Source organism: Apodemus sylvaticus, chromosome 15 (genome assembly GCF_947179515.1).
Source record: "Apodemus sylvaticus chromosome 15, mApoSyl1.1, whole genome shotgun sequence".
NCBI classification, from domain to species: Eukaryota; Metazoa; Chordata; class Mammalia; order Rodentia; family Muridae; genus Apodemus; species Apodemus sylvaticus.
In genome coordinates this window covers 77,769,271-77,797,179 of record NC_067486.1, presented here as the reverse complement: position 1 = coordinate 77,797,179, position 27,909 = coordinate 77,769,271, and the positions used below count along the sequence as shown (strand labels likewise).

The 27,909-nt window shown below is 42.5% G+C and overlaps 1 protein-coding gene across 3 annotated transcripts; it reads left to right on the top strand.

Annotated features, from left to right (window-relative positions):
- Window positions 1–52: 52 nt before the first annotated feature.
- Window positions 53–27,042, top strand: LOC127665882 (T-kininogen 1-like). Of its 3 annotated transcripts, none has more exons than XM_052158489.1 (11): window positions 53–326; window positions 2,082–2,192; window positions 8,822–8,903; window positions 14,605–14,777; window positions 16,124–16,231; window positions 19,287–19,371; window positions 20,561–20,733; window positions 23,003–23,110; window positions 23,212–23,298; window positions 24,652–24,729; window positions 26,880–27,042. In XM_052158489.1, exons 1-11 carry the CDS (start codon window positions 132–134, stop codon window positions 26,976–26,978), a joined length of 1,299 nt encoding a protein of 432 aa, XP_052014449.1. In that variant the 5' UTR covers window positions 53–131; the 3' UTR covers window positions 26,979–27,042. The 3 variants fall into 3 exon arrangements, with proteins under 3 accessions (XP_052014449.1, XP_052014448.1, XP_052014447.1); XM_052158488.1 differs by lacking the exon at window positions 26,880–27,042 and adding an exon at window positions 25,351–25,607; XM_052158487.1 differs by lacking the exon at window positions 26,880–27,042 and adding an exon at window positions 25,218–25,463.
- Window positions 27,043–27,909: the final 867 nt, after the last annotated feature.

The following is a 27,909-nucleotide window of genomic DNA, read 5'->3' as shown; positions in this document are numbered from 1 at the left end:
GGACCTGAGTGATGAGGCAGAGAGCAGAGGCAGGAGAGGTCAGAGACTGGAGGCTGCTAAAAGCTGCTTCTGAGTTGGTTTCCTCGTTCTTGGTAAAACAATCCCTACAATCCTAGAGGGAACCTTAAATCATGAAGTTAATTACTATCCTGCTCCTCTGCTCCAGGCTCCTGCCAAGTTTAGTGCAGATAACATATTCCCAGGAAATTGAGTGCATTGATGAGACTGTCTTTCAGGCTGCGGATACTGCTCTGAAGAAGTATAACAGTGGGTTACAAAGCGGCAACCAGTTTGTGTTGTACCGAGTGGCCGAGGGCACTAAAACGGTGAGTGACAGCTTTCTGGTGAAACCACTTGTAATTGGTATGCTGGGGCATAGAGGTAGAAGGCTGGAGATGGCTAGTCCCTAAGTTTCCTGGGCGATCTTTAGAGCAGTATCCCAGAAAGAAAGACACTGAAGTAGATGGGGATGTTTGAAAGGGACAGGAATAGTGGGGAATCCAGCAACTCAATCAGCTTGCAGCAGGAGAATCCACTGCATCTGTGAACTCAGCCATCTCCCAGCCATAAGTAAGAGTTCCACATGGGGATGGAGACAGGGCATAAGAAGACAGGTGGCATTATCGCCTTGGGCTAAGTATCCAGCACTGAGTGTGTGTGGCTGATTCTTGGTTGATAGTAATGTTTTCATTAACTTTCTTTAGTTTTGGGGGCCGGGGGTTGAGCCAGGGTGTCATGTAGCTTCAGACTAGCCACAAGCTGAGTATGTACCCGACAATAATCTTAAACTTTTGGTCCTCCTGCCTCCATCTCCCTAGTACTAGGATTATAGACATGTGTCCCGTCCCAGGTTTATGTGAAACTGGGGAATCAAACTCAGGACTTTGTAAATGCTGGGCCAGGACTTTACCAACTAACCTCCATCCGGAGTGCACTTTGGCAGGTTTTTAGTAAACTTTTATTTCTTCGTGAGTGCAATCAAGTAGGAAACAAATGCAAGCAGAATGCATAAACTAGAGAAAAACATAGTCGTTAAGAGGTTTGTTTTTTTTTTTAAGTATAATGTTCACAGACTGGAGAGACAGTTCACTCAGTTCAGGGTACTGGCTACTGTTGCAGAGTACCCGGGATCAGTTCCCAGCACCCATGGTAACTCAAAACCATCGATAACTTCAGTTCTAGTGATGATGGTGTGTCTTCTGGCCATCCTGGGCACCAGGCATACATAGTAGTCATACATACATACATATATACATACATACATACATACATACATACATATGAGGTAAAGAGTCATACTCTTAAAATAAAAATAAAATACAATTAAAATTTTAAAAGTTTTCAAAAAGATAAATAATATTATACAGTTCATTTTAAAAGACCCTTTCTTTGAATTGGTCAAGTTATTTTAGCAGGAAAAAAACCCAAAACCTTTGACACCATTAGGATAAAAAGAAAGCCCTAAGGGACACAAGCATATTTGATTCTGGAGGTCAAACTGTGGTCTAGTGTTCATTCTGCCTCCTGGCATTTGGTCTACATTCTCCTAGTGTCTCCATTGACTGACACATGGTGTCCATGATATTTTGTTGTACAGGGTCCAGGTTCCTGGTCCTGGTTCCTCTCTGGGACCCAGTCCAGGCATGGGTCAGTCAAACATGGTACCACTAAGCTGTGCCCTGGCCCTTGGGGTTTTGAGTCAGGGCCTCATTCTGTAATTCTCCTGGCCTTGAACTCAAGGACCTCCTTTCTCAATCTACCAGTTGTGCTACTGGGTTTCCTGGCTTTGTCCTGTTGCCAGCTTCAACCAGACATGTTGAGCTCATATATGTACATGTGAACCAGGGTTTACATGAAAGAGGGCAGGGATAATACTGTGGATACTGCTTTGCAATCACTAAGAATAAAGCACATTATAAACATCATTCCAAGGAATATTTATGCAAATGTAAACATTTATATTTTAATAAGCGTGTCTCTCCCTAGGTCTGCTCAAGACTGGTGTTTGTAATGTGTCAGGGTGTACAAACTTGATGCTGGGTCCCCTGAGTGACTTAAGGTGTCACCTTTGCTTTCCTCAGGATGGCCTTGAAACAATTTATAACTTCAAGTATCAAATCAAGGAGGGTAACTGCTCTGTTCAGAGTGGCCTCGACTGGCAGGACTGTGACTTCAAGAACGCTGAGGAAGCCGTGAGTGTGCTCTTTATAAGAAAGCCCCAGCCTGCCCCATGCAACCCTCAGAGTGCTAGGAAATGTAAATGAAACTGGTAAACTGACAGAGCAGTATGGAACTTGTATGCAGTGTGGGACACACCTGACGATTTGGTTCCAAGACACTTGTTTACAGCAGAGTCCCTTGTCACCTCAGACAGTTATCAGCTGTTCATGGTGACATGTGTCAAGTACCTGTGGTGCTGTTTCCACAAGGTGGGTAAACTGAGGCAATGGGAGGCACATGGAATCAGGAACAACTAGCAGCCAGCAGTGTGGATGTTCTAAGAGGTTAAACTGAAGTTTATGTGAAGAGCAGGCACCCATTGAAACTGAGGGGGAATCAAAGATGAAGCTCATCCTGTTGGTCCTAAGGCATGGCATCCATCTTGGTGACAAAGAAGCAGCCAAAGAACTCCACATCAAGGCTCAAGTTTAGAGGCCTTACTCTGCCTCTCCCCTGACCCCTGAAGAACAATCACAAGGTCACATACTCCATTGTGTATATATACCACAGTTTCTGTATCCATTCTTCTGTTGAAGGACATCTGGGTTCTTTCTAGATTCCAGCTATTATAAATAAGGCTGCTATGAATATAGCGGAGCATGTGTCATTATTACATGTAGGAGCATATTCTGGGTATATGCCCAGGAGTGGTATAGCTGGGTCAGCAGGTAGTACTATGTCTAATTTTCTGAGGAATCGACAAACTGATTTCCAGAGTGGTTTTACCAGCCTGCAATCCCACCAACAATGGAGAAGTGTTCCTTTTTCCCCACATCCTCTCCAGCATCTGCTGTCCCCTGAGTTTTTCATCTTAGTCATTCTGACTGGTGTAAGGTGGAATCTCAGTGTTGTTTTGATTTGCATTTCCCTGATAACTAAGGATGCTGAACATTTCTTTAGATGCTTTAGAGACATTTGAGTTTCCTCAGTTGAGAATAACCCCATTTTTAAATAGGGTTATTTGATTCTCTGGAGACTAACTTCTTGAGTGCATTGGATATGTTGGATATTAGCCCTCTATCAGATGTAGGGTTAGTAAAGATCTTTTCCTGATTTGTTGGTTGCCGTTTTGTCCTATTGACCGTGTCCTTTGCCTTACAGAAGCTTTGCAATTTTATGAGGTCCCATTTGTCGATTCTTGTTCTTAGAGCATAAGCCATTGGTGTTCTGTTCAGGAACTTTTCCCCTGTGCCTATGTGTTTAAGGTTTGTCCCCACTTTCTCCTCTATAAGCCTCAGTGTGTCTGGTTTTATGTGTAAATCCTTGATCCACTTGGACTTGAGCTTTGTACAAGGAGATAAGAATGGGTCGATTTGCATTTTTCTGCCTGCAGACCTCCAGTTGTTCCAGCACCATTTATTAAAAATATTGTCTTTTTTCCACTGGATATTTTTAGCTCCTTTGTCAAATATCAAGTGACTGTACGTGTGTGGGTTCTTTTCTGGGTCTTCAGTTCTGTTCCATTGATCTTTCCGCCTGTCTCCATACCAATACTAAACAGTTTTTGTCACTATCACTCTGTAGTAGAGCTTGAGGTCAGGGATGGTGATTTCCCCCAGAAGATCTTTTGCTGTGGAAAATAGTTTTTGCTATCCTGGGTTTTTTGTTATTCCAGATGAATTTGAGAATTTGCTCTTTCTAGATCTATGAAGAATTGATTTGGGATTTTGATGGGGATTACATTGAATCTGTAGACTGCTTTCGGCAAGATGGCCATTTTTACTATACTGATCCTGCCAATCCATGAACATGGGAGATCTTTCCATCTTCTGAGACTTTCTTTGATTTCTTTCTTCAGAGGCTTAAAGTCCTTGTCATAGAGATCTTTCACTTGCTTCGTCAGGGTCACACCTATGTATGAAATATTATTTGGGACAACTATGGAGGGTGTCATTTCCCTAATTTCTTTCTCATCTTGTTTATCCTTTGAGTAGAGGAAGGCTACTGATTTGCTTGAGTTAATTTTATATCCAGCCACTTTACTGAAGTTGTTTATCAGCTTTAGGAGTTTTCTGTTGGAAGTCTTGGGGTTGCTTAAGTATACTATCATATCATCTGCAAATAGTGATAGTTTGACTTCTTCCTTTCCAATTTGTATACCTTTGACCTCTTTTTGCTTCCTGATTGCTCTGGCTCAGACTTCAAGTACTATATTGAATAGATAGGGAGAGAGTGGGCAGCCGTGTCTGGTCCCCAATTTTAGTGGGATTGCCTCAAGTTTCTCTCCATTTAGTTTGATGTTGGCTATCGGTTTGCAGTATATTGTTTTCACTATGTTTAGGTATGGGCCTTGGATTCCCGATCTCTCCAAGATTTTTATCATGAAGGGGTGCTATATTTTGTCAAAAGCCTTTTCAGCATCTAAAGAAATGACCATGTGGGGTTTTTTTTTCTCTTGAGTTTGTTTATGTAGTGGATTACATTGATGGATTTCCACACATTGAACCATCCCTGCATCCGTGGGATGAAGCCTACCTGAACGTGGTGAATTATAGTTTTGATGCATTCATGGATTCGGTTGGCCAGGATTTTGTTCAGTATTTTTGCATCAATGTTCATGAGGGAGATTGGTCTGAAGTTCTCCTTCCTTGTTTGGTCTCTGTTTGGTTTAGGTATAAGCATTATTGTGGCTTCATAGAATGAGCTGGGTAGTGTTCCTTGAGTTTCTATTTCGTGGAAAAGTTTGAAGAGTATCGGTATTAACTCTTCTTTGAAGAGCTGATAGATTCCCTGCTAAACCCATCTGGTCCTGGGCTTTTATTTTTTTCTTTTTATGGGAGACTATTAATGACTGCTTCTATTTCCTCAGGGCTTATGGGACTATTTAGATGGTTTATCTGATCCTGTTTTAACGTTGGCACCTGGTATGTATCTAGAAAGTTGTCCATTTCATCCAGGTTTTCAAACTTTGTTGAGTATAAACTCTTGTAGTAGGATCTGATGATTTTTTGAATTTCCACAGTTTCTGTTGTTATGTTTCCCTTTTCATTTCTGATTGTATTAATTTGGATACTGTCTCTGTGCCCTCTGGTTAGTTTGGCTAAGGGTTTATCTATCTTGTTGATTTTTTCAAAGAAACAGCTCCTTGTTTTGTTGATTCTTTGTATAGTTCTTTTTGTTTCTGTTTGGTTGATTTTGGCTCTAAGTTTGACTATTTACTGCTATCTACTCCTATTGGGGGTATTTGCTTCCTTTTGTTCTAGAGCTTTCAAGTGCACTGTCAAGCTGTTAGTGTAATCTCTCTCCATTCTCTTTTTGGAGGCACTCGGAGCTATGAGTTCTCCTCTTAGCACTGCTTTCATTGTGTCCCATAAATTTTGGTATGATGTGTCTTCATTTTCATTAAATTCTAAAAAGTCTTTAATTTCTTTCTTTGTTTCTTCCTTGACCAAGCTATCATTGAGAAGAGCATTGTTCAAAGTCCATGTGTATGTGTGTTTTCCATTGCTTTTGAGCTCAAGAAAATCCTTAGACCATGGAGATCTGATAAGATACATGGAATAATTTCAATATTTCTGTATCTGTTGAGGCCCGTTTTGTGACCAATTATATGGTCAGTTTTAGAGAAGGTACCATGAGGTGCTGAGAAGAAGGTATATTCTTTTGCTTTAGGGTGGAAAGTTCTATAAATATCTGTTAGATCCATTTGGTCCATAACTTCACTTAGATTCACTGTATCTCTGATTAGTTTCTGATTCCATGATTTGTCCATTTTTGACAGTGGGGTGTTGAAGACTCCCACTATTATTGTGTGGGGTACAATGTGTGCTTTGAGCTTTATTAAAGCTTCTTTTATGAATGTGGGTGCCCTTGCGTTCGGAGCATAGATGTTCAGAGTTGAGGGTTCATCTTGGTAGACTTTTCCTTTGACCAGTATAAAGTGTCCCTCCTTTTTGTATTCTGTTGCTACTGCGAACTGGTTCCTGGAAGAGAAACTGAGGGATGGACAGGGAAGTGGTGAAAAGAGAATTGAGTCAAGACATTTTGCGGATCAAGACTGAAACTTTAATAACTATTAGTCAATATATAGCTTGGGAAAACTCCTCCCAGACTTCCAGGTGAGGTCAGGGTCTTGCTGACTCCATTCTCAGCGGGTCACCTGCTGAGATCAGAGAAATGTAAGTCTAGCAGATCAGGAATGCTTCTAGGTGGGGCTGCTGTAGCTTCCAGGTGACAGCAGAGGGCTGTGTTGTTCTATAAAGAACAAAGGCCAGGAATTTCACAGGCTGAGAACTGATGATCAGAGCAGAGGCTGAAAGCCAGCTCAAACTCTGGAGGTGGGAAGGGACACCTCCTTATCTTTTCTGACAACTTTTGGTTGAAAGTCAATTTTATCTGATATAAGAATGGCCACCCCAGCTTGTTTCTTAGGACCATTTGCTTGGAAAATTGTTTTCCAACCTTTGATTCTTAAATAGTGACTGTCTTTGTCACTGAGGTGGGTTTCTTGTATGCAGCAAAACATTGGGTCCTGTTTACGTATCCAGTCTGTTAGTCTATGTCTTTTTATAGGGGAATTGAGACCATTGATATTAAGAGATATTAAGGAAAAGTGATTATTGCTTACTGTTATCTTCTTAGTTAAAGGTGACATTCTGGTTGTGTAGCTATCTTCTATTGGGTTTGTTGAAAGTTTACCTTATTGATTTTTCTACAGTGTGGTTCGTTGCCTTGTGTTGGTATTTTCCACCCATTATCCTTTGCAGAGCTGGATTTGTAGAAAGATATTGTATAAATTTGCTTTTGTCATGGAATGTCTTGTTTTCTCAGTCTATGGTAATTGAAAGTTTTGCTGGGAATAGTAGTCTGGGCTGACATTTATGTTCTCTTAGGGTCTGTATGACATCTGCCCAGGCTCTTCTGGTTTTCATAGTCTCTGGTGAGAAGTCTTGTGTAATTCTGATAGGTCCGCCTTTATATGTTACTTGACCTTTTTATCTCACTGCTTTTAATATTCTTTCTTTGTTTAGTGCATTTGGTGTTTTGACTATTATGTGACAGGAGGAATTTCTGCTCTGGTCCAATCTGTTTGGAGTTCTGTAGGCTTCCTGTATATTCATGAGTATCTCTTTAGGTTAGGGAAGTTTTCTTCTATAATTTTGTTGAAGATGTCTATTGGTCCTTTAAGATGTAAATCCTTGCTTTCTTCTATTCCTATATCCTTAGGTTTGGTCTTTTCATTGTGTCCTGGATTTCCTGGATGTTTTGGGTTACAAGCTTTTTGCATTTTGCATTTTCTTTGACTCAATGAGTCAATGTTTTCTATGGAATCTTCAGCATCTGAGATTTTTTTCTTCTGTCTCTTGTATTCTGTTGTTGATGCTTGCATCTATGACTCCTGAATTCTTTCCAAGGTTTTCTATCTTCAGAGATGTCTCACTTTGCAATTTCTTTATTGATTCTATTTCCAGTTTTAGATCCTGGATAGTTTTGTTCAGTTCCTTCACTTGTTTGTTTGCTTTTCCTGAAATTCTTTAAGAAATTTTTGTGATTCCTCTCTAAGGGCTTCTACCTGTTGACGCATATTCTCCTGTTTTTCTTTTAGGGATTCTTTAAGGGCTTCTGCATGTTGACCCATGTTCTCTCATAATTCCCTATGGGATTTTTGTATTGCCTCTTTAAGGGCTTCAACCTGTTGACCCATGTTCTCCCGTATTTCTTTAAGAGATTTTTGTGTTTCCTCTTTAAGGGCTTCTACCTTTTGATCCATATTCTCTTGTATTTCCTTGGGGGATTTTTGTGCTTCTACCTGTTGACCCATGTTCTCTTGTATTTCTTTAAGGGAGTTATTTATGTCCTTCTTGAAGTCCTCCATCAGCAATATGAGATGTGATTTTAAATCTAGTTCTTGCATTTCTGATGTGACAGAGTATGCAAGGATTTGCTGTTGTGGGAGAACTGGGTTCTGATGGTGCCATGCTGCCTTGGTTTCTGTTGGTAATGACCTTGCATTTGCCTTTGGCCATCTCGTTCTCTGGTATTAGCTGGTCTTGTTGTCTCTATCTTCTCTGTCCTACAGACCTATGTTTCTGTACTCCTGGGATTCTCTTACTGTCCAATGCCCTGCAAACAGCTGATTCTCCAGGAAGTATCACATGTTGGGGCTTCCCCTGTGGCAGACTTGTCAAGGGTCAAATGCCCTGCAGGCTGCTAGTTCTTAAATGATCTGCTGCTAATGGATCTCAAATGCCCTGTTGATGCTGGTTCGTGAATGCCCCACTTCTACCTGTTTGAATGCCTTGCTGCTGCCAGTTCTCAAATGACCTGCTCCTGCCAATTCTCGAATGCCCTGTTCCTGTGGGTTCTCTAGAGAGAATTGGGAAGTAGGGCCCTCTCCTTGCCAGATGTGGCACAGGTCTACCACATCCTATGGAAAGGGGCAGTGACGGGGAAGGAGGGAGGGGTAGAAGGGGTGGAAGGGCAGTGGCGATCTGGAGGTTGCTAGTGAGTCCCAGAGCAGAGTGGCTCCAAGACTCTAGGTGGTGGGAGGTGATTCTTACCTGCTCCTGTCGGTTCTCTAGAGAGTATCAGGAAGTAGGGTCCTCTCCATGCCAGACGTGGCAGAGGTCTACCACATCAGTCAGACCCTCTTTTCTTTTAGGCCACTGGAGAATGCACAGCAACTGTGGGAAAGAGAGAAAATAAATTCTCCGTAGCCCGGCAGACCTGCAACATTACTCCAGGTAGGTGACACGTCTGGGGACCTGGCCTGTTGTGTAGGAACCTGTGGATTGTAGAATGTTGATGTAAATTATTCCTATGTACCAAGAACACAGTCCAGTCCAGACCACTTCACCCTCCCACAAGGTGGCAATGGCATCTGCAGTGTTGGGATTGCGGTAGATGTTGGGCAGGGAAGCACTGCAACAAGTTCTTGGATTGGGCCAGGCTCATGTCAATCATCCCTTGAGACCTATCATAACTCCCTGTGCTGTGTCAGGGAGGGTGGGTGGAGGTGGGGATTCTGGGCTGGCTGACAAAGGATGAGGGAGCAGGAATCTGCCTTCAGTCCTACTCAGCATCCTACATGGAGCAGAGTGTGGGCTTTGAGGTGCACGCTGGTCTGGAATCATTCCTTCTTTCCTGTAGAAATTATGTAATCCTGTCCCAGGGTTTCTACCTCACCTTAGGTCATTCAGTTCCTGGATGAAAGACCTTCATATTTGCAATAGTACAAATGCTGGGCAGCCGCCTGCCATCTATACTGTTAGAACCCACTTTCCTATAAATAATGCCGAACTATTACTTCCTGTGCTTCATCTGGGCTGCTCTTAACTCCAGTGGGCTGCCTCAGGGCCGTGTGTCTGTGGCTCACATAATACATGGCAGCTTCTTCTTTTCCTGCACCTTCTTCTCCCCGGGGAATCTCTCTCTGACCCGCAATCCCAGGAAAGCTAAACACTATCTAAACGCCTTCTGCCCGGCTATGGATGGTTGGCATCTTTATTTACCAATAAGAATTACTTGGGGCCAAGATGTATGTGTGGACTCTCTAGTCTCTAGGACAATCAGGTCTTTGGGTCCTCAACTTAGTATTACAAAATAAATAGCATAAGATCGAACCTCAACACCACTCCTCCTCTTCCTTTTCTATTTTTTTGTTTGTTTGTTCTTGGTTATGTTTTGTTTTTCAATACACAGTTTCTTTGTGTAACAATGCTGACTATCCTGGAGCTGGTTCTCTAGACCAGGATGGCCTGGAACTCACAGAGATCTGCCTCCCTCTGCTTCCTCAGTGCTGGGACTAAAGTTGTTCATCCACTTTATTCCAAATTTCTATCATCTTCCTTTTCCTTTTTCTTGACTCAGAAGGGCCATAATTGAACTGCACCCTTGACAGGATGGGGTGCTAGGAAATGAGATGATAAATCTAAACATGCAATGTCTGGGCATCTTAGCACAGACTCTGTATGACAAGGATAGCTGACACTCACTGAACAGTTGTCATCTGGGGACTTTACATACATTAACTCCTCCACCCATTACAGGTCAGTCAGTCTGGTGTTACAATCTCATTTTTCAAATGAGGAAACGGAGTCTGAACATAACTTAGCTAAGGTTATACAGATACTCTGTAGGAGAGTAATTTAAAAAGGTCCTTACTTAAAAATGCAAAAAGAAAAAATGTCATTTAAGAATAAAAATAAGGGCTGGAGAGATGGTGGCTCAGTGGTTAAGAACACTGACTGCTTGCTCTTCCAGAGGTCCTTAGTTCAATTCCCAGCAACTACATGGTAGCTCACAACCATCTGAAATGGGATCTGATGCCCTCTTCTGGTGTGTCTGAAGACAGCAACAGTGTGCTCAAATACATTAAAAAAATAAACAAATCTTTTTTAAAAAAAATAAAAATAAAAAGCAACTTATTAACAGATACAGCCAATATTAACATTTTGTATAATGTTGTAAAGGTGCCAAGGGTTTATAGAGGGATGAGTGGTATGGGCGATGTCAATCATGAAATTATGAAAATCTTCCTGGAGCTGGCCTCTGGAAGGGAGAAAGAGAGAGAGAGAGAGCGAGAGAGACAGAGACAGAGAGAGACAGAGACAGAGAGAGACAGAGACAGAGAGAGAGAAAGACAGAGAGAGAGACAGAGAGAGAGAGAGAGAGAGAGAGAGAGAGAGAGAGAGAGAGATTCCTGGAGCAGCGTCTTCAGAGGCTTTGATATGGTTCTCTCCATAAGGGCGTATTTTCCATACACTGGCCTAAGTTGTCCACATAGAACCTGCAAAGGCACTAAACTTCAGCTTTTGTAAGAAGCTGCATTTAAAGGAATCAGTCCAAGGCAGAAAAGAGCTCATCAGCTCCCATCAGCAGTGAAAAGTTCTGCTCATATTTCAAAGCCATCTGTATAGAAATATGCAGCATGGAAGGCACTCAGTTACCCAGGAAAGGAACATCACCCTTCTCACTCTTCCATCCTTCAAGCCTGATCTCTTCTCCTACTCCATTCTGTCCTGAATGAGAGATGGCTGGTGTGTGTGTGTGTGTGTGTGTGTGTGTGTGTGTGTGTGTGTGTGTGCAAATCCACCCTGGTCATCTCCACAGCTCCTGTGGTTTTCACCTCTTTTGATCTGTAAGTCTCCCAACCTTCCCATCAAATTCTCAACAGTTATAGAACTGTCCAGTTCCCTGATCCAACCTCTTCTGCAAGCAGAGAAGCGAAAACTGTTTATAAGGCTTTTCTGACAGCAGTAAATATACCATATACCACACAGTCCTGAGGAGAGCTGTATTGCACAGCAAGCAATGATGGACAGGTTGGTTTTCAGCAGCATAGCCCAAGACTTAGCCTACTGACCAGATCATAACTATCGTGATAAGTCATCTTTCAGCTACTGCAACAAATTACCTGAATTAGGCTTTGTAACACATTTAAGATCCAACTTCATGTGAGTATAATGATAGTGCATACCCATAATTCCCACACTGGGGAGGTTGAGGCAGGAGGACTAGGACTTTAAGTTCATCATCAACTCCAGAGTAACCTGGCGGATATCCTGGGGTATATGAGGCCTTGTCTCAAAAGGAAAGAGGGGAGGGGGAGGGAGGGAGACAGGTGGGAGGAGAGATCCAAGGACAGTAGGCTCCCAGGAAGTGTGTTCCCAACAGATAAGAGAGCCTTTGATCCTGAGGTGGCATCTCTGCAGATCATACCACTCTCTGCAGCCATCCTCTATTGGACAGGGTTCTCGCCGTGGACATTTCATATAAATGCCTATAAAAATATGTGACTGTTTTATTGCAAATCATGGAGTGGTTCCTCATTCCACATCAGCATATTCTTCACTTCTGAGAGTCTATGGGAATCTAAATTCTATGTAAATATTGATTATCTGCATTTTCCTAGTGAGAGGCTACAGCTCTCATCAGATTTGTCAAAGAACTTGCGCACATTGGATGTAGATAGTGCCTCTAAACAGGGTCAGTATCTCCTGCCTGGAGCACAGCCTCCTCTCTCTGACAGTCCCTACATCAAACTGGCCCTCTGTGTCACCCTGGACACTCTGGCAAACTGAATAGATGCCACCTCCCACACTCCTGTGCCTTTCCCATCCTGATTTCTCAGGGCCATCTGCCCTTTCTCTCGGCCCCCTACACCCCTCCCCCCTCATGTCTGTTGATGCCTCCTGCCGCCTTCTTCCTTCTAGCTCAGGGTGCTCCTGTTTTCCGTAGATGTCCTCCCTCAGCCCGCTCTGGCCTCCTGTCCTTCCTAGCTCTTGCACATCCCATGAAATTATCTGTCTACACTCTGTCCTTTCTACCTGACCGTCATCCCTTTACCGATGTGACACTTAATGTCTCCCTAGAGCATAGCTCAACACCTGCATGGGGATAGCAAGGTCAGATGGTCTTCAAGGAAAGAAAGGCTCCTCTCGGGCTGACAATGAGAAAGCCTCTTTTAGTCATATGAAAAAAGAGAGGAATTCTTTCTGGCCAGCACATTACCTTACAATGGCTTGTTTTAGATGATGCAACACTGAATGTAAAGCTAAAGAAGTTGAACAATACTGTGTGACATAAAAATGGAAAGACAATCCTGTTTAGCGGGGAGGGCTCTTCTCAGGAGCCAAAGCATTAGCCTGGCTTTATCAGATACTTAGGTGTCATGGAGCTCTCGTTAACCTTGAAAAAAAAGATATATCTGTAATGTGCTCCATTTTATAAAATGGTGAGTTATGTATTACTGTGATCATGAAAATACATTAACATAGGGATCTAATGATGCAGCTCAGCTAAATTCACCACTCTAACATTGGCGGGACCTGGGACACTGGAGCTGATAAATGAGGCAGACTACAGGCTCAGAAAGTAACCACCTCTATTCAGACTTCAGATCATGTGTTCCCTGAGGGTTAGGAAAGGTCAGTTCAGTAAGGTTCTCATGAGTTCAAGCTGTATACAAACAATCACAGGGAGAAGCCACATGTGACAAAATCATGGTTTTCCATAAAGTCAATGAGGTGGCTACCCCTGGTTGTTAACTTGACCACATCTGGAATGAAATTCAATCCAGAAATGGAGGGCTCACCTGAGATCCAGATCTTGAGGCTGGAAGACACACATTTCTGATCTGGATCTTGACATGGAGATATTAAGGCACAGTGGCCATGAATAGCTTAGGCCCAAGCAACCCAAGCAAAGTAGAACTCACCTTTTGTTGTTGTTGTTGTTGTTGTTGTTGTTTTTGGTTTTTGGGTTTTTTTTTTTTTTTTCAAAACAGGGTTTCTTTGGCTGTCCTGGAATGCACTCTGTAGACCAGGCTGGCCTCGAACTCAGAAATCTGCCTGCCTCTGCCTCCCAAATGCTGGGATTAAAGGCATGTACCACCACCGCCTGGCTGGTAGTACTCACCTTTAATCTCAGGAGACTGAGGAAAGGAGATCCGAGTTCAAGGTCACCCTGGGACTAAGCGAGGTCCAGATCCAGGCATGGTGGTATACACTTTTAATCTGAGCCATACCTTCTGCTGGTGGCCGACATAAAGACACTGGAAGAGGAAGACTCTTTTCTTCATGTGCTTGCATTTACTTGCCAGCACATCTGTTGGACTCTACTTCTTCTGGATTCCAGCTTATACAGAAGATCAGGTGAGACAACTAGCCTCAAGGACTGAGCAACTGCTAGACCTTTGGACTTACCATTCACAGCTGTCCATTGTTGGGTTAGTTGGACTACAGGCTTTAACCATTACAATAAACTCCCTTAATATATAGACATATTCCATAAGTTCTGTGTCTCTAGAGAATCCTAAATAATACAGTCACATACAAGGGAGTTTAAAGATTTAATTGAATAACAACAGCAAACAATAATGAATAATCTGACATAAACCCATTCCTATGCGATACATCTGGGAGGAGCATGAACCATCTCTCCAAGAATAATGCTGTGCTTGCAAGAAACTGAGGTCACGAGACTCCTGTCTTGTACTCTTGGAGTGCTCTCACAAGCACTCACAATTCTCCTCCCACAACTTCCTTGCTGAACCCTGTTCTGAGAAGCTCCTATGCCTGAAGGCCTGGGTTCCATCCCTATTAGTCCATACAGCAAGCCTAGAAGCCTCTGGAGAGAAGCAGAGGAAGAAGACCTGACACGTGGAGCCTGCCTTCGCTGCATAGACAGTTCCAGACCAAGCTTGAATATATGAGGCCCTGTCAAAAGATGAAATAAACAGTGTAGCATAAAATAACTCTTCCCAACACTCTCCATCTTGCCTTTGGCTGCACAGGAGTCCTACAGTCTCATCTTTAACTCATACAGGAGTTACAGAAAGTTAGGTTTTCAGGGTCTTTCTAAATGGTCTCATGGGTTTAGGACCTTGAATATAAGGTGTGTCTTCAGTTATTAATACTGTCTCTTTGTCTGCTCTTTGTCAAGGTAAACGCCCCACTGGGACAGACGATTTGCCCTGTATGGGTTGTGTGAGCCGCATATCGACAGAAAGCCCAGAACTGGAGCCTATTCTGAAACACGCCATCGAACATTTCAACAACAACACAGACCATAGCCACCTCTTTGCTCTCAGAGAAGTAAAAAGTGCCCACAGTCAGGTTTGTTTTTCAAATGTTCATGACATGTGATGTGGTTAAAAATCTGTTTGATTGGCATTTTGTCACCTAAAATGAATCATTGGCAGGAGGGACCTGCCTGGCCACATGTGGCATGGTGCTGGAGTGTCCTGTGTTTTCATGAGACTAACTCTTAAGGCTGGGAACTTTTCAGAGGTTCAAGTGAGAAATGTGAGATATGTTAAAGGAAAGGAAAACTTTCATACTCCAGTTCCCTCAGCATCATGTTTTCTTCCCAGAAATGGAAAAATGGAAGTCATCCTATCTTTAAGGGTTTGCCAATCTATATTTTTATCTTCCTTTCATTAATTAAGAATAATTAAATTCTCAGAATATTAAATTGTTTGTAAAAAGGTGGACATCACTTTCTGGGTATGCCCTAAATTATTCTGCCCACTTCCTCCTTGAGGCGTTCAGTGGAAATTTCTAGTAACCTGATCATTTCTTTCTTTGTTTGTCTGAGGCAGAGTCTATACACAGTCCTGGCTTCCTTGGAACTCACTCTGTAAACCAAGGCAGCCTTAATCAAACAGAGTCTTCCTCCCTCTGCCTCTGATGCTGGGATTAAAATCTTTAACCACCAGGCCTAGCTTGGAATCAGATCCTGTATTGGCTCCTTTATCAGGGCTTTTCTGAAAGCTCATCTGGTCCTTTGAATTTTGGTTTCTTAAGAATCCCTCAGTTTAGAGACAAACAATCTCTACTTTTAGTTTAACTTGCTCCTGTGTGAGAAGTGTACTTTACCCACCTGCGTTGATGTACAGCAGTCAGCATAGAGACGGTGGTGAACATGGACACAGATGGTGGGAAGGGGCTGCCAAGGACAAAGCAGGAGAGCCTCACTGCCTGGTGACCTGCAACCAGAGGGCTCACCAGCAAAGGCCACACATATTTCACATTGCTTCCAGCTGGAAAATTATATTGCTTCACAAAACTGGGTGATATAGGCAATCTTGGCAACTTGGGAAAGAATGCTTGTGGGGTCTTCGAAGATATAGATGTAAAATAAAATATTTATGATATGCATATTATATATACAATACATTATATGCATATATATATTATATATGAATATAATTTTACATTTGTGGTTACTTAGAAGTATCATGTGGAGTGTATTATATATGTATGTGTACATGTCTGTATGTGTGTTTATCACAATACTCAATATTCATTCAATGATACTATTGCCTAGTAATAATAATGGTTTGTATTTCTTTAGCACTTATTATATCCAGTTCAATGTTTAAAGACGTTTACAACTTTTGCTCACTGTGAATATTGCTCAACCTGATGTTCAAATACTCATTCAACCTAAATCATTTCAGGTGGTAGCTGGCACAATTTTTGACATTACCTACTCAATTGTGCAAACAAATTGTTCAAAGGACCATTTTCCTTCTCTCCTTGGAGACTGTGTGTCCCTTCCCAATGGTGTAAGTAGTAGATATTTAATGATAATCTTTCACATTTTGCTGGCAGCACTTCTAAGACTGTCAAGCTCTGTGACTTAACACTGATATGTCATTTAGTAGTTCACACTCATGTCCACCCAGGGTCTTAGGACCTCAGGTGCTGGTCAAGGAATCCATTTGTGTCACACTACATAGTTACATCCTGTGAGGGATTAGGAGTGGGGTTTGTCATGGTGATGGGTCGTCACACCCTCCTGACCTCCTCCTCCTTCATGTGTGCTCCATGGTCACACAGGGTCTTTCCTGCAAACTCTCCTGTGGTGTTTCTCATCCTCCCTCTTCTGCCATTTTAATAAAAGCATTCTGGGAATCTTCCGCTGTGCATGACATCTTGTCATTGAAATGATGTCAGTGGCTGATCTGTGATCAGTGAATACCGAGGTGACTGAGGAATAAACTTCCCAGAATATTATTATAGTTTTTCCTTAATACAGTGCCTCTGCTTTGAGAGTTCTATGTTATGCGGGAAAGGTGGGAAATCTAGATCACATTTTGCGAATTTTCATCATAAAGCATTTGAGACATAAAGCTATATGTATCCTTAGGAAATGGTTATGCAAGTTACAGAGGACCATAGATTAATACTGCTTCCTGAGTTTCTGTGACGTTAGCAAATCATTGCAATATGTTAAGGACAAGAAAAAGAAACAGGACACAGACAGTACTCACAGGAGTCACGGAGAAAGGAGGATTAGGAGTTCAAGGTCATCCTTAACTTCAGTGGCTTTGAGGCCATCATTGGGTTGAAAAGTTGCTGTTTCAGAAAGAAAACAAAAAGACCTAAATAAATTAAGGAAGACAGGAAGCAAGAAGGTTGGGTGTGGTGGCACACACCTTTATCAGCACTCCAGAAACAGGAGATGTCCCTGAGTTCAAGACCAGTCTGCTCTCCAAACCTCGTTCTACGTCATCTGAGAGATTGTGCTATCTCAAAATTTGTTTCAATTTAATTTTTTTAAAAGGGAGGAAGGAAGGAAGGAAAGAAGGAAGGAAGGAAGGGAAACTGTGTATACAGAAAGAATTATACAAGGTAAAGTAATATAAATATAAAAGTGATAGGAAATAAATTTGTAATAATACAGAACACTGTTAACCTTCAGGAAGAGTTGTGGGAGGTTTTTTTTTTTTCTGATTTTGCATACCTATTGAGATTTCTTCAATACTTCTCAAATGTTCTACTTGATCATGCTTTGATTTGTAGTTGCAGAAAGAATCATAAAGGACTCTACTAGATAGACACAAATGAAACATTTATGAATCTTTTGCCCTTTAAGGGCTTAGTATGAAGAGCACGTTCAAAATCCCAGAATTCAACACCAAAGTCAGACCACTTCTAAAATGGACAAAGGACTGAACAGACACTTCCAGATTTACAGGTAGCCAATAAGTACATGTGGAGATCCACAGTACCACCAGCTATCAGGAGACACAAAGACAAACACATGGTCCTCACCCTGAGGGCTGTTGCACGTTCCCCTTCGTCTGTTTCATGGGTGGAGAGAAAGGAGAGTTGTGGGAATTTTTCAGAGACTTTTTCTTTTTTAGAAGTTGTGATTATTTTATTTAATTTCTTTTATATTTTGTATTTTATTTCAAGTATATGAGCTTTTTGTCTTCACGTATAATCCATAAACTATGCACATACAGTGTCCACAGAGGCTGGCAAGGGCATCAGATCCCTTGGGACTGTAGTTGCAGGTGGTTGTGAGTTGCCGTGGGATGCTGGGAATCAAACCCTGGTCCTCCATGAGAAGACTTAGTACTCTGAGACTCAGAGCCATTTCTCCAGTCCTGTGATTAGTTTACATGCTCTATTTTTTTTCACCTAAGAACTTTTCCTAGTCATTAGAAATCTTGTTAATCTTTAAACACGACTGTAATAATATTCCCACAAGGATCCCATAGATGTTCTTCCACAGCCCTCCTACCTTGGATGCCTGCATTATTGCTATTTTTTTTGATAATTAGTAACACATTTTTTTTCATCTTTTATTGATTATTGTATTTATTTACCTTTCAAATGTTATCCCCTCTTCAGTTTCCCCTCCATAAGCCCCCACCCGTTCCCCTGCGTGTATGAGGGGGCTCCCCCACCTGCCTACCCACCTTTGCCTCAGCGACCTAGCATTCCCATACTTTAGGTCATCAAGCCTCCACAGGATCGAGGGACACCCTTCCCAGTGATTCCCTCAAAGGCAATCCTCCTTAGCAAACATTTTTGAAAATGAAATTATTTTTGTGTTTGGTTTTCTTCAGAATAAGGCCTCAGATTTATAGGTGATAAATATAGTTATTAAAGTCTTTTAAACTCTTCATTCATTCATTAGTTGTTTGCTTAGATAAATCAATTTAAGATCTATTGCATTAAAATTTAGTATTTTATAGCTAAATATATTTTAGTTTCTCAATCATTAATTGAGTCAATGTGTTTATTTTCTTGAAATATTTTCATAAGTTTATGGGTTGAATTTATGGATGAGTAATTACATTCTTTGCTCATTCTTTTCTTCGTGTGTGTGGTGTATGCATGTATGTACATGTGTGTGTATTCACCTGTGCAGATACATGTGAAGGCCATATGCTCAACAGCCACTAAAAGGAAACCAAGCAAGAGTTGGAGTCAGGGAAGAGATATCTCAGTCAGTAAAGGCTTGTCTTTGCATCTCTCTCTCCCATGCAGACATCTATAATCCAAGCACCAGGGAGACAAAGACAGAACTCCTGGGCTCACTTGACAGCAGCCTACTGGAATCAATGAGCTCAGGGTTCGATGAGAGATCCTGTCTTACTTAGGCATTTGTTGTGCACTGGGCAATCCTATTTCCTCCCCCTCTATGGTTCCTCCTTGGCATGGATATCACATCACCGCTATCTCTGTTTCTCATTATCTCTTTTGCTTTTGTTCCTTTTTCTTCCTTTTCCTGATGCAATGATTTGTAAAGTAGACATGCTGTCTTTTACTTTTGCTAGTTGTTTGCTTTCACAATGACTTCTGTTTATGATTTTGAACCACCAGGATGATGGTGAGTGTAGAGGTAATGTCGTTGTGAATATTGATAACAAAATCGCCGACTTCTCGCAGACCTGTGACCTTTACCCAGGTGAGAAAGCACACTTGGAGACACGGGAAGCGTTGGGTCCTCCTTGCTTAGCAGCACTGTATCTGTAAGTGGCCAAGACAGCACGGTGACTGAGGAACTATGTGGCTTCCCCAGACAAGGTAGCCTTCAGGGACAGTGTCAGCTGCCTTTCCTTTTGTACAAATTGTCCTTAAATCTGGTGTTTTGAGTTGGAGAGAATTGCATCTCTTTAACTACCCACAGTGGAATCCTTCCAGGTAAAAGTGTGTTTTCCTATGTGTTTCTATGTGAGGAACTTTCTAGAAAGCTTATAGTTAAGTGAGCATTTGTAATCAAATGACTGACTTCACTCACACTGATATATAGTTGTGAATGTGTCATGTTGAGAAACACCACTGTGCATCTATCATGAGGAGCACCACTGTCTTAGGGTTTTACTGCTGTGAAGAGACACCATGACTAAAGCAACTCTTATAAAGATCAACATTTAACTGGGGCTGGTTTATAAGTTCAGAGGCTCAGTCTAGTATCATCAAGGTGGGAACCTGACAGCATTCAGGCAGGCATGGGAAGGAGGAGCTACTGCATCTTCACCTGAAGGTTGCTAGCAGAATACTTGATCACAGGCAGCTAGGACAAGGGTATTAAAGCCTACACCCATAAGGCCACACCTACTCCCAACGAGGTCACACCTTCCAACAGTGCCACTCCCTGGGCCAATTATGCAGAAACCATCACAAACACTGTGCACAGGTCATGAGGAGCACCACCATGCAGAGGTCATGAGGAGCACCACCATGCACAGGTCATGAGGAGCACCACTGTGCACAAGCCATGGGACACACTGCTGAACTGAAAGTGGGCATGGTAGCATATACCTGTAACCATGTCAGCTGGGAAACTGAAGCAGGGGGATCAGAAATTCTAGGTCAACTGCTACACACAGAATTCAAAGCTGGCTTGGGACACATGAGATCCTGTATCAGGGAGTAAATCTAAAACTCAAAGCAACTACAGCATATGGGCGAACATGGGCAAACATGCTTCCCTAAGAGTGAGTTCAAGGACACAGGGAGCAGTGACTGTCTCGTGGACCACCTTCCCTTACCCCTGTTGTTTCCATGCACTCTGCATGAATGAGGATGCAGGGGCTGTGGGGGGCAAGGCTACTCTTTGGGTGTGTAACTGTAAACCTGATTTTTTTTTTCAGGACATGGTTTGTTAGACCCACTTTCCAAGAATTGTCGTGGCTGCCCCAAGGAAATACCTGTAGACAGCCCGGAGCTGAAGGAGGCACTGGGTCATTCCATTGCACAGCTAAATGCAGAGAATAATCATACCTTCTATTTCAAGATTGACACCGTGAAAAAAGCAACATCACAGGTCTGTACATGGTTAGTAAAATAGAAGGTTGTAGCCTATGTGTTGATGGATTAACAATGTAACCTTTGAGCTTGGCTTTGGTTGGGGAAACAGTACTTGGTAACAGGATTTGGTGGTTTAAATTCCATGTCCCCACTCCGCTGTGTGCTTGAGAGTCTTGGACAAGTATCTTTAAAAGGCTCTGTTTTTGCAGGGCAGTGGTTGCCCACAAATTTAATCTCAGCACTTGGAAGACAGAGGCAAGTGGATCTCTGAGTTTAAGGCCAGCCTAGTCTACTAAGTGAGTTCCAGTATAGCCAGGGCTACAGTGAGAAACCCTGTCTCAAAACAAAGACAGAAAAAAAGCTGTATTCTCTACCTGAAAATATCTGAGGCAAGGTTCAAGTCAGGTAATGTATAACGAATCACTTCCAAACTCCAAAATGGTGCACAAATATAAGAAACCACTGTGTAATTAGCAAAATACCAGCTATGAAAACCACGGTTTTCATTCTCTGACATCTCAGTCTCATCTCTCATAGAAACATCTTGTGCTGTGTGTTGTGGTGCACACCTGAATCCAAGCTCTCAAAAGCTGAAGCAGGAGGATTGCCACAAGTTCTAGGTCAGAATGGACTACAAAGCAAGATCCCATCTTCACACACACACACACACACACACACACACACACTACTGTTAATACCAAGGTACACAATATGGAAAATGCATAAATGAAGTCAAGCAGAAACTTACTGTTGAGTGTTAGGCAGAAACATAAAGGCATCTTTGTACAGAGTGTTTGATGCGGAAGAGTCTCCTGCTTTAGGGACTGCCTGTTAGTTTGTTTCCTATGTGCTGATTGAAAGTTTTCTCCCTTTGATATTTAACTTCTGTAACTCTTTGTTGATTCTGGATATCAGCTGTTGTCCTAAGAGATTACCTAAGAGGTAAAGATTTTCTCCTAACATGTGGACTCTGAGCCCTGCTGATTGTTTCCTTTGCTGTGTAGAGACTTTGTATTTTCATGAAGTCCCATCTGTTGATACCTGGGGCAGGTTCTTGCTGTGCTGTTGGTCTTCCTGTCTGTTTTTGTGTCAGTCCCAGGCGGTCTCTGTTACTGTGGCTCTATAGTGTAATTTGAGGTCACGTATTATAATATCTTCAGCGTTGTCTTATTCCTTAGGACTGCTTTGGCCATTTGGTCTTTTGTGATTTCAAATAAATCCATGCCTTTTTTTCTAAGCCTATGACATATAACATGGGAATTTTTTATAGGTATTGCATTAATTTTGTATATTAATTTTGGTTGTATAGACATTTTCACACTATTAATTTTGCCTAGCCAAGAACATGAACTATATTTCCATTGTCTAGTATCTTCTGTAATTTTCTTTGCCAATATCTAGAAAATTTTATTATAGAGAATTTCATTGTAGTAGTCTTTGAAATGTTTGGTTAGACATATTCCTAACTACTTTTTTAAAAACATGTTTGAGAGAGAATCTCATTATACAGTCCAGACTGACCTGAAATTTACTCTCTAGACCAGACTGGCCGTGAACTCACAGAGATCTACTTTCCTCTGCATCCCCAGTGTTGGGATTACAGGCCTGTTCAACCAATGACTGGCTTGTTTAAAGATTTCAGAGATTTCTTAGTATCAAAAATATAAGAGAATTAGTAGATGATCTAAATGTTTTCCTAATTGGATAATTTAAAGTATATAATAGTTTTCTGATTCAGTATTTAGCAACAAGACAACAAAAAAGGTTTAAAAAAAATTTAAGTTTTCCCTCTATTACCTCAGATTGTGCTAAAATTTAAGCCCTTGAGTTACTTGGTAGGTGCGGTTTGAAGCCCTTGAACATTAAAATTAATATGTGTATATTAAAGTAAAGAGTTTAGCCTACATTTTTTTTTACTCAGTGAAGAAAGCTGGCCCAATAATTACCCATGAAAATCTTAGATATGTGTACAAACAAAACGTTGCATCAGATAATGAGGGCTTTGAAAGTACAACTTTTAAGATGATAAGTTTATAATTAAAATTTCAAGATTCTAAATTTAAACTCACTGAAGTAAAAAAAAAAAGTGTAATTTGTTATAGAGATCCTCATTAAGCTGGGCAGTGGTGGTGCACACCTTTAATCCCAGGATTTGGGAGGCAAAGATTTCTGAGTTCAAGGCCAGCCTGGTCTACAAAATGAGTTCCAGGACTACACAGAGAAATAATGTCTCGGAAAAAAACAATCCTCATTAAATACTTGTTGTGTTCTAATTAACATCACAGGTGGTAGCTGGAGCAATGTATGTGATTGAGTTCATAGCCAGAGAAACCAAATGTTCCAAGGAGAGTAATACAGAGCTGACAGCAGAATGCGAGGTCAACCACCTTGGTGTGAGTAGCTCTGTCCCTGTGTGAGGGTCTAAGGGTCACTTGCTCATGTGCCTCATGACTAATGCTGATTTATTTTCTCTTGTCTTCTGCCTCATGATTAGCAAAGTCTCAACTGCAAGGCTAACGTGTACATGAGACCTTGGGAGAACAAAGTCTTCCCGACTGTCAAATGCCAACCATTACAAATGGTAGGATTTAAATATGGTCAGCTTGGGGTCACTTCTGCCTGTTCCAAAAATCAATATTGAAAATGAATCATTACTGAAATAAACTGGGGGAAGGACTACCATTTTAAACCTGTAAGAATTTGGACATTTCTATGCTGATCTTGAGTTTTATGGCTGGAAAAGAAAACAGGTAGCATCTCAGTCACTTAACTCATTGTCAGTGTTCCCTGGTAGTACTGTGTCTGGTAGTGAGGAGAAGGACGGGGCATGAACCCCACATACTGCCAAGACACACCCGAGGCCCGAGCACTACTGTGCTCTGTGCATTGAGGGACTTTGTGAGAAACGTGGATTCACTCCCCTTCCACAGTTAATGAACACCAAACTGCATTTTAAAAGTGGTCCTCAAGGGGTTCCCACACCATTCAAATCTGAAAGGCCACACTCTTGCACCGTCCTTTTAAGAATTAATGTACCTAGGGCTTCGTCACTTGCCAGTGATGAGACACTAAGATTTGAGGTGCTCTGAGGCTCCAGACTGAGTCACTTCACTAAGTCCCTCATCCCAGGCTCTGCACAGCAAGATCCCTGCACATTCCCCTCAGTCCTGGGGGCCCTGAGAGGCAGGTGCTGTGGTTTTTATTTTCAGCAAAGTGGACTTAGTGTGTAGTGTTGAGTGCAGGTCAACTCTGAGCCCATCCTTTCCATCATGACCCCTCTACTAGAAGATGTTTGACTCTGGAGCCTGAGTTCTTTCATCTCTGAACACTGGCCTCAACCGTGCCCTTCCCACATTAGTGAAGGGGAAGGTGGGACATATCCAGAAAGCCACACCTCTGTGCAAAGAGCCCCCTCTCCTTCCTGGTTCAGGTTCCAGTCATTTCTTATTCTCTCTAACACATTGTAAAAGGCCTTCCCTTCACGCTGTGAGCAGGCCCTATGGTGGCACAGCCTGACAAAGTTTAGTCATAAAGATAATAACAGCAATGGTTGGAAGAGAAATGAAATCAGTCATCAAACTGAGCACCCTAGAAATTATGGGCTCAACTCACCCACTTTTCTAAATGAAGAGAAACCCTTAGCCTTAGAGTAATATTAAGAAGAATAATCGGGTCAGTGCTTGAGTCCCTGCCTGACTCATACAAGGTTCTTAGTTCGATGACTACAACCACAAACAAAGCCTACAAATATCAAGAATAATCAAAAGAGAAGAAATATTGTAGATTTATTTTTCTAGAAGAGTAATATAGTATTTAAAATCTGGGAAAGACTCCATTGTAATACAGAGTGGCATCATCAGGTTCTTAATCTCTTCTTCCTTCTTTGACAGCCTGGTACTAACATAATGTGTTCATCTCAATACTTCCTCTGTAGAACACAATGATGAGGAGGCCTCCAGGCTTTTCACCTTTCCGGTCAGTCAGAGTACAAGAAACAAAAGGAGGAATAACTGTAAGTCCACCCAACATTGCCAGGGAACAAAAATAGAGGGATCCAGAAAATGAAGGACCCACACATGGGCATGGCTGGTTGCAAGAAAAGCAAATAAAGGCTAAGACTCACAGTGGTCATGAGCATGGGCATGACAATGGCCCTTTCCCCCCAAAGAGGCCTGGTCTTGGCCATGGACTCCAGAAACCACATGGCCTTGGTCATGGGCATCAAATTAACTTGATTATCTAAGATTCCAAAGGGAGCACAGCTATGGCCATACGCATAGAGTGGGACATGGTCATAGTCATGATCATGGTCGTGGTCTTGGTCATGGTAAACATACAAATAAAGACAAAAACAATGTGAAGCACACTGACCAGAGAACAGAGCATGTGGTAAGCTCTTCTGAAGACAGTACTACATCTACAAGGAGACAGGGAAGGACAGAAGGACCGACCTTGAACTCTCCCCTAGACCAGCCGACTGTTGCCTCTTATGGTTTTCAGGACTCAGATTTCATTGAAGGTGTGGAAGCTACCACATCACCATACGACACTGAGATCCATGATGATTTGATCCCTGATATCCATGTACAACCAGATAGCCTGTCATCAGATAAGCTGATATCTGATTTTCTAGAAGTATCTTCCCACAAATGTCCTGGGCCCCCATGGAAGCCAGTTAGTTGGAAGGATTCACCCACAGAAACAACAGAATATTCTGACTTTGATCTCCTTGATGCCCTTTCTTAACTTATACAGCCTAGGTAGCTTTGCAAATGCTTTCCCAGCCTCTTTCCCTACTGCCCAAGCACAAATACTGTGATATAAGTCATCAAGCCATGAGCTTCAGAACAGCCTGTCAATGGGACTTCCTAAATCCCTGTGGACTGATAATAAAGCTGCCATCATTCTGAATCCCTTCTGAACCTGCCTCACACCTTCTGAACCAATACAGGAAGAAGCCTGCCAGAATCCACTGCTCTGATAAGGAGCAGGTATCTCAAGATGCACATTAGCATTTCCAAACAGAACTGTGGCATCTAGAAAACAAAGAAAATCAACAGACTGACAGTTGAGCTTATGATGGGGAAAAATAATAGCAAAACTTCCAGATGTCAGAGAGAGATAAGAAAAGAGAAACGGGCTGATCAAATGGAGAAAGGGGAGTAATGAATTGACTCTGTGTTTCTCAAGTGGTGAATTATATCAAGGAGACTCTCACTTGAGCAGCTTGTCCTTGGAACTCCTTTTCTGGGTGACAGTGTTCCTCACCAGTCTACCCACTAGCTAGTCTCTGCCACAAGGCTCTCAAGCAGGAGCTGTCTGGTGGTGTTGCTGAGGGAGGATTAAACAATCCTTAGTTCTCAGAAGTTCTGAGCCCAACACTAAGGACAGAGAGGAGAAGAACGAATAGAGAACCAGGTTTGCTAAGGCAACCTTTTATTTCCTGTGACAAAGGTGGGTCATGCGAGTTGATGGAAACTTCATTACTTCCTCTTAGGAGCCAGTTCCTTAGCCTCACCTTAAGGTTGCTCCCTCTTTTTGTTATGACCCTGAAGACCATTGACTTTGGAAAACTAGAAAGAGATTATTACCCATTGCCTCAGAATGTGAGGTAGGTGTGAGGGTTACAACACACGCTGTGCTTTTGCCTGGGGGGGAAAATAGGATTCTTTGAACCCACTGATCAGTCCTCCAGGCTCCACCAGGCAGCTCCATACTCAAGGTCACTGAGAGACTTTAGGTAAATTCCCTGAACACTAAACAAAGACCTGAACCCCAGAAGCGAACCTGTAGGGAGAAGGGGTCCCTGACAGGTTGGGAGGAGAACAGACTGTGGGACAAGAACAGTCAGAATGTGTGATCAAGGGACTCACTCACTGCAGAGTCGCCACAAACTCAGTTTAGAGAAAGCAAAGTGCCTGCAAAGTGCACTGAGGTGGTGTGCAGGAATAGAAATGCGCATGCGGCTTCCCAGGGCTGCTCCTGCCTGTGGCTGTGGGTCTGGCTGCTGTGGGAAACTGCATTTGAGCTGAGCGTTCCTTTCACTTCACTGTCTACACTTTAGCATGAAGACCCAGTGTCACCGGGAACCCTTCTCACCCTGAAACAGGTTGTACTGCTTGATCAGAAGCAGGAGATTAACAGCGTCTTACTATATTACAGAGGCTCCTAAACTCGTGCGAGTACAAGGGCAGACTCTCAAAGGCAGGGGCAGAGCCAGCGCCTGAGCGGCAGGCAGAACCTTCACGAGTGGCGCAGTAGCCCCAGCAACACCCCGAGTGGAAGGACCGGAAGAATCCTCGGACGCGTGTATCATGGAAGCACGTTTCTTTCATCACCCTCATCCTGGGTGAAATAAAATTCAGACCTGATGAGTTTATGGTGGTCTCCTTTCAGCCATCCCTGTCTGGAGGCGAACTGAAGTTGTCTCCAAAGCTTGAGTTTGGCCGCAGAGGTTTATAGTCGCTCTCTGGAACATTCTCTCTAAGGTAGACAGGAATTCTCAGATGGAACTTCCTCACCTCAGAGAGAGCACGGGTGCCACAGGGAGGCTTAGGGAGTCTCAGTTCAGTGAGAACCTTGCTCTTTCTGCTCCCCCCACCTGCTCACGAGACAATGCTCGGGAATAGTTAGACTTGCATACCAGTGTTTCTAAATCTGTGTAATTACCCAACTGGAAGATAATCTAGTCAACATGATGTCTACCAGCATTTCATTATCAGAAAGTAGGCAGTGGCCAGGGTTGAATATACTTCTTATCCCAGCACTGAGGAGAATGAGACAGGAGGATTGCTGAGAGTTTGAGGTTAGCCTGGGTTGTGTCTTGGGTTCAAGGGTCCAAGCACAGAAGAGAGAGAGAGAGAGAGAGAGAGAGAGAGAGAGAGAGAGAGAGAGAGAGAGAGAGAGAGAGAGAGAGAGAGAGAGAAACTGTTTTGGAACAAACACATCTCAACCCAATATAGGAGCAGGATCATGCTAAATGGAGGAAAAACTTAAAGCAATGTTATTAAAATCATGAGCAAGACAAGGCTGACAATTCCCTTCATTAGTTCTCAGTATAGGGCAGTAAGAATAGCGATATTGCTGAGGAAGAAGGTGAGCTGTGTTGTCAGTGGGGGTGGGGATGGGGAGGGAAAGCTGGTGACTTTTGGCTATTTTACTCTCTCTTACCATTCTGGAGCTGAAAACTGAT

What these genes read in the sequence shown, in the direction of transcription:
- LOC127665882 (XM_052158487.1), top strand. Translation starts at nt 132, where the DNA reads ATGAAGTTAATTACTATCCTGCTCCTCTGCTCCAGGCTCCTGCCAAGT. An exon ending in TCAAGAACGCTGAGGAAGCC is followed by an intron (nt 2,193 to 8,821) that starts GTGAGTGTGCTC and finishes CTTTTCTTTTAG; the next exon opens with GCCACTGGAGAATGCACAGC. An exon ending in TAAAAAGTGCCCACAGTCAG is followed by an intron (nt 14,778 to 16,123) that starts GTTTGTTTTTCA and finishes AAATCATTTCAG; the next exon opens with GTGGTAGCTGGCACAATTTT.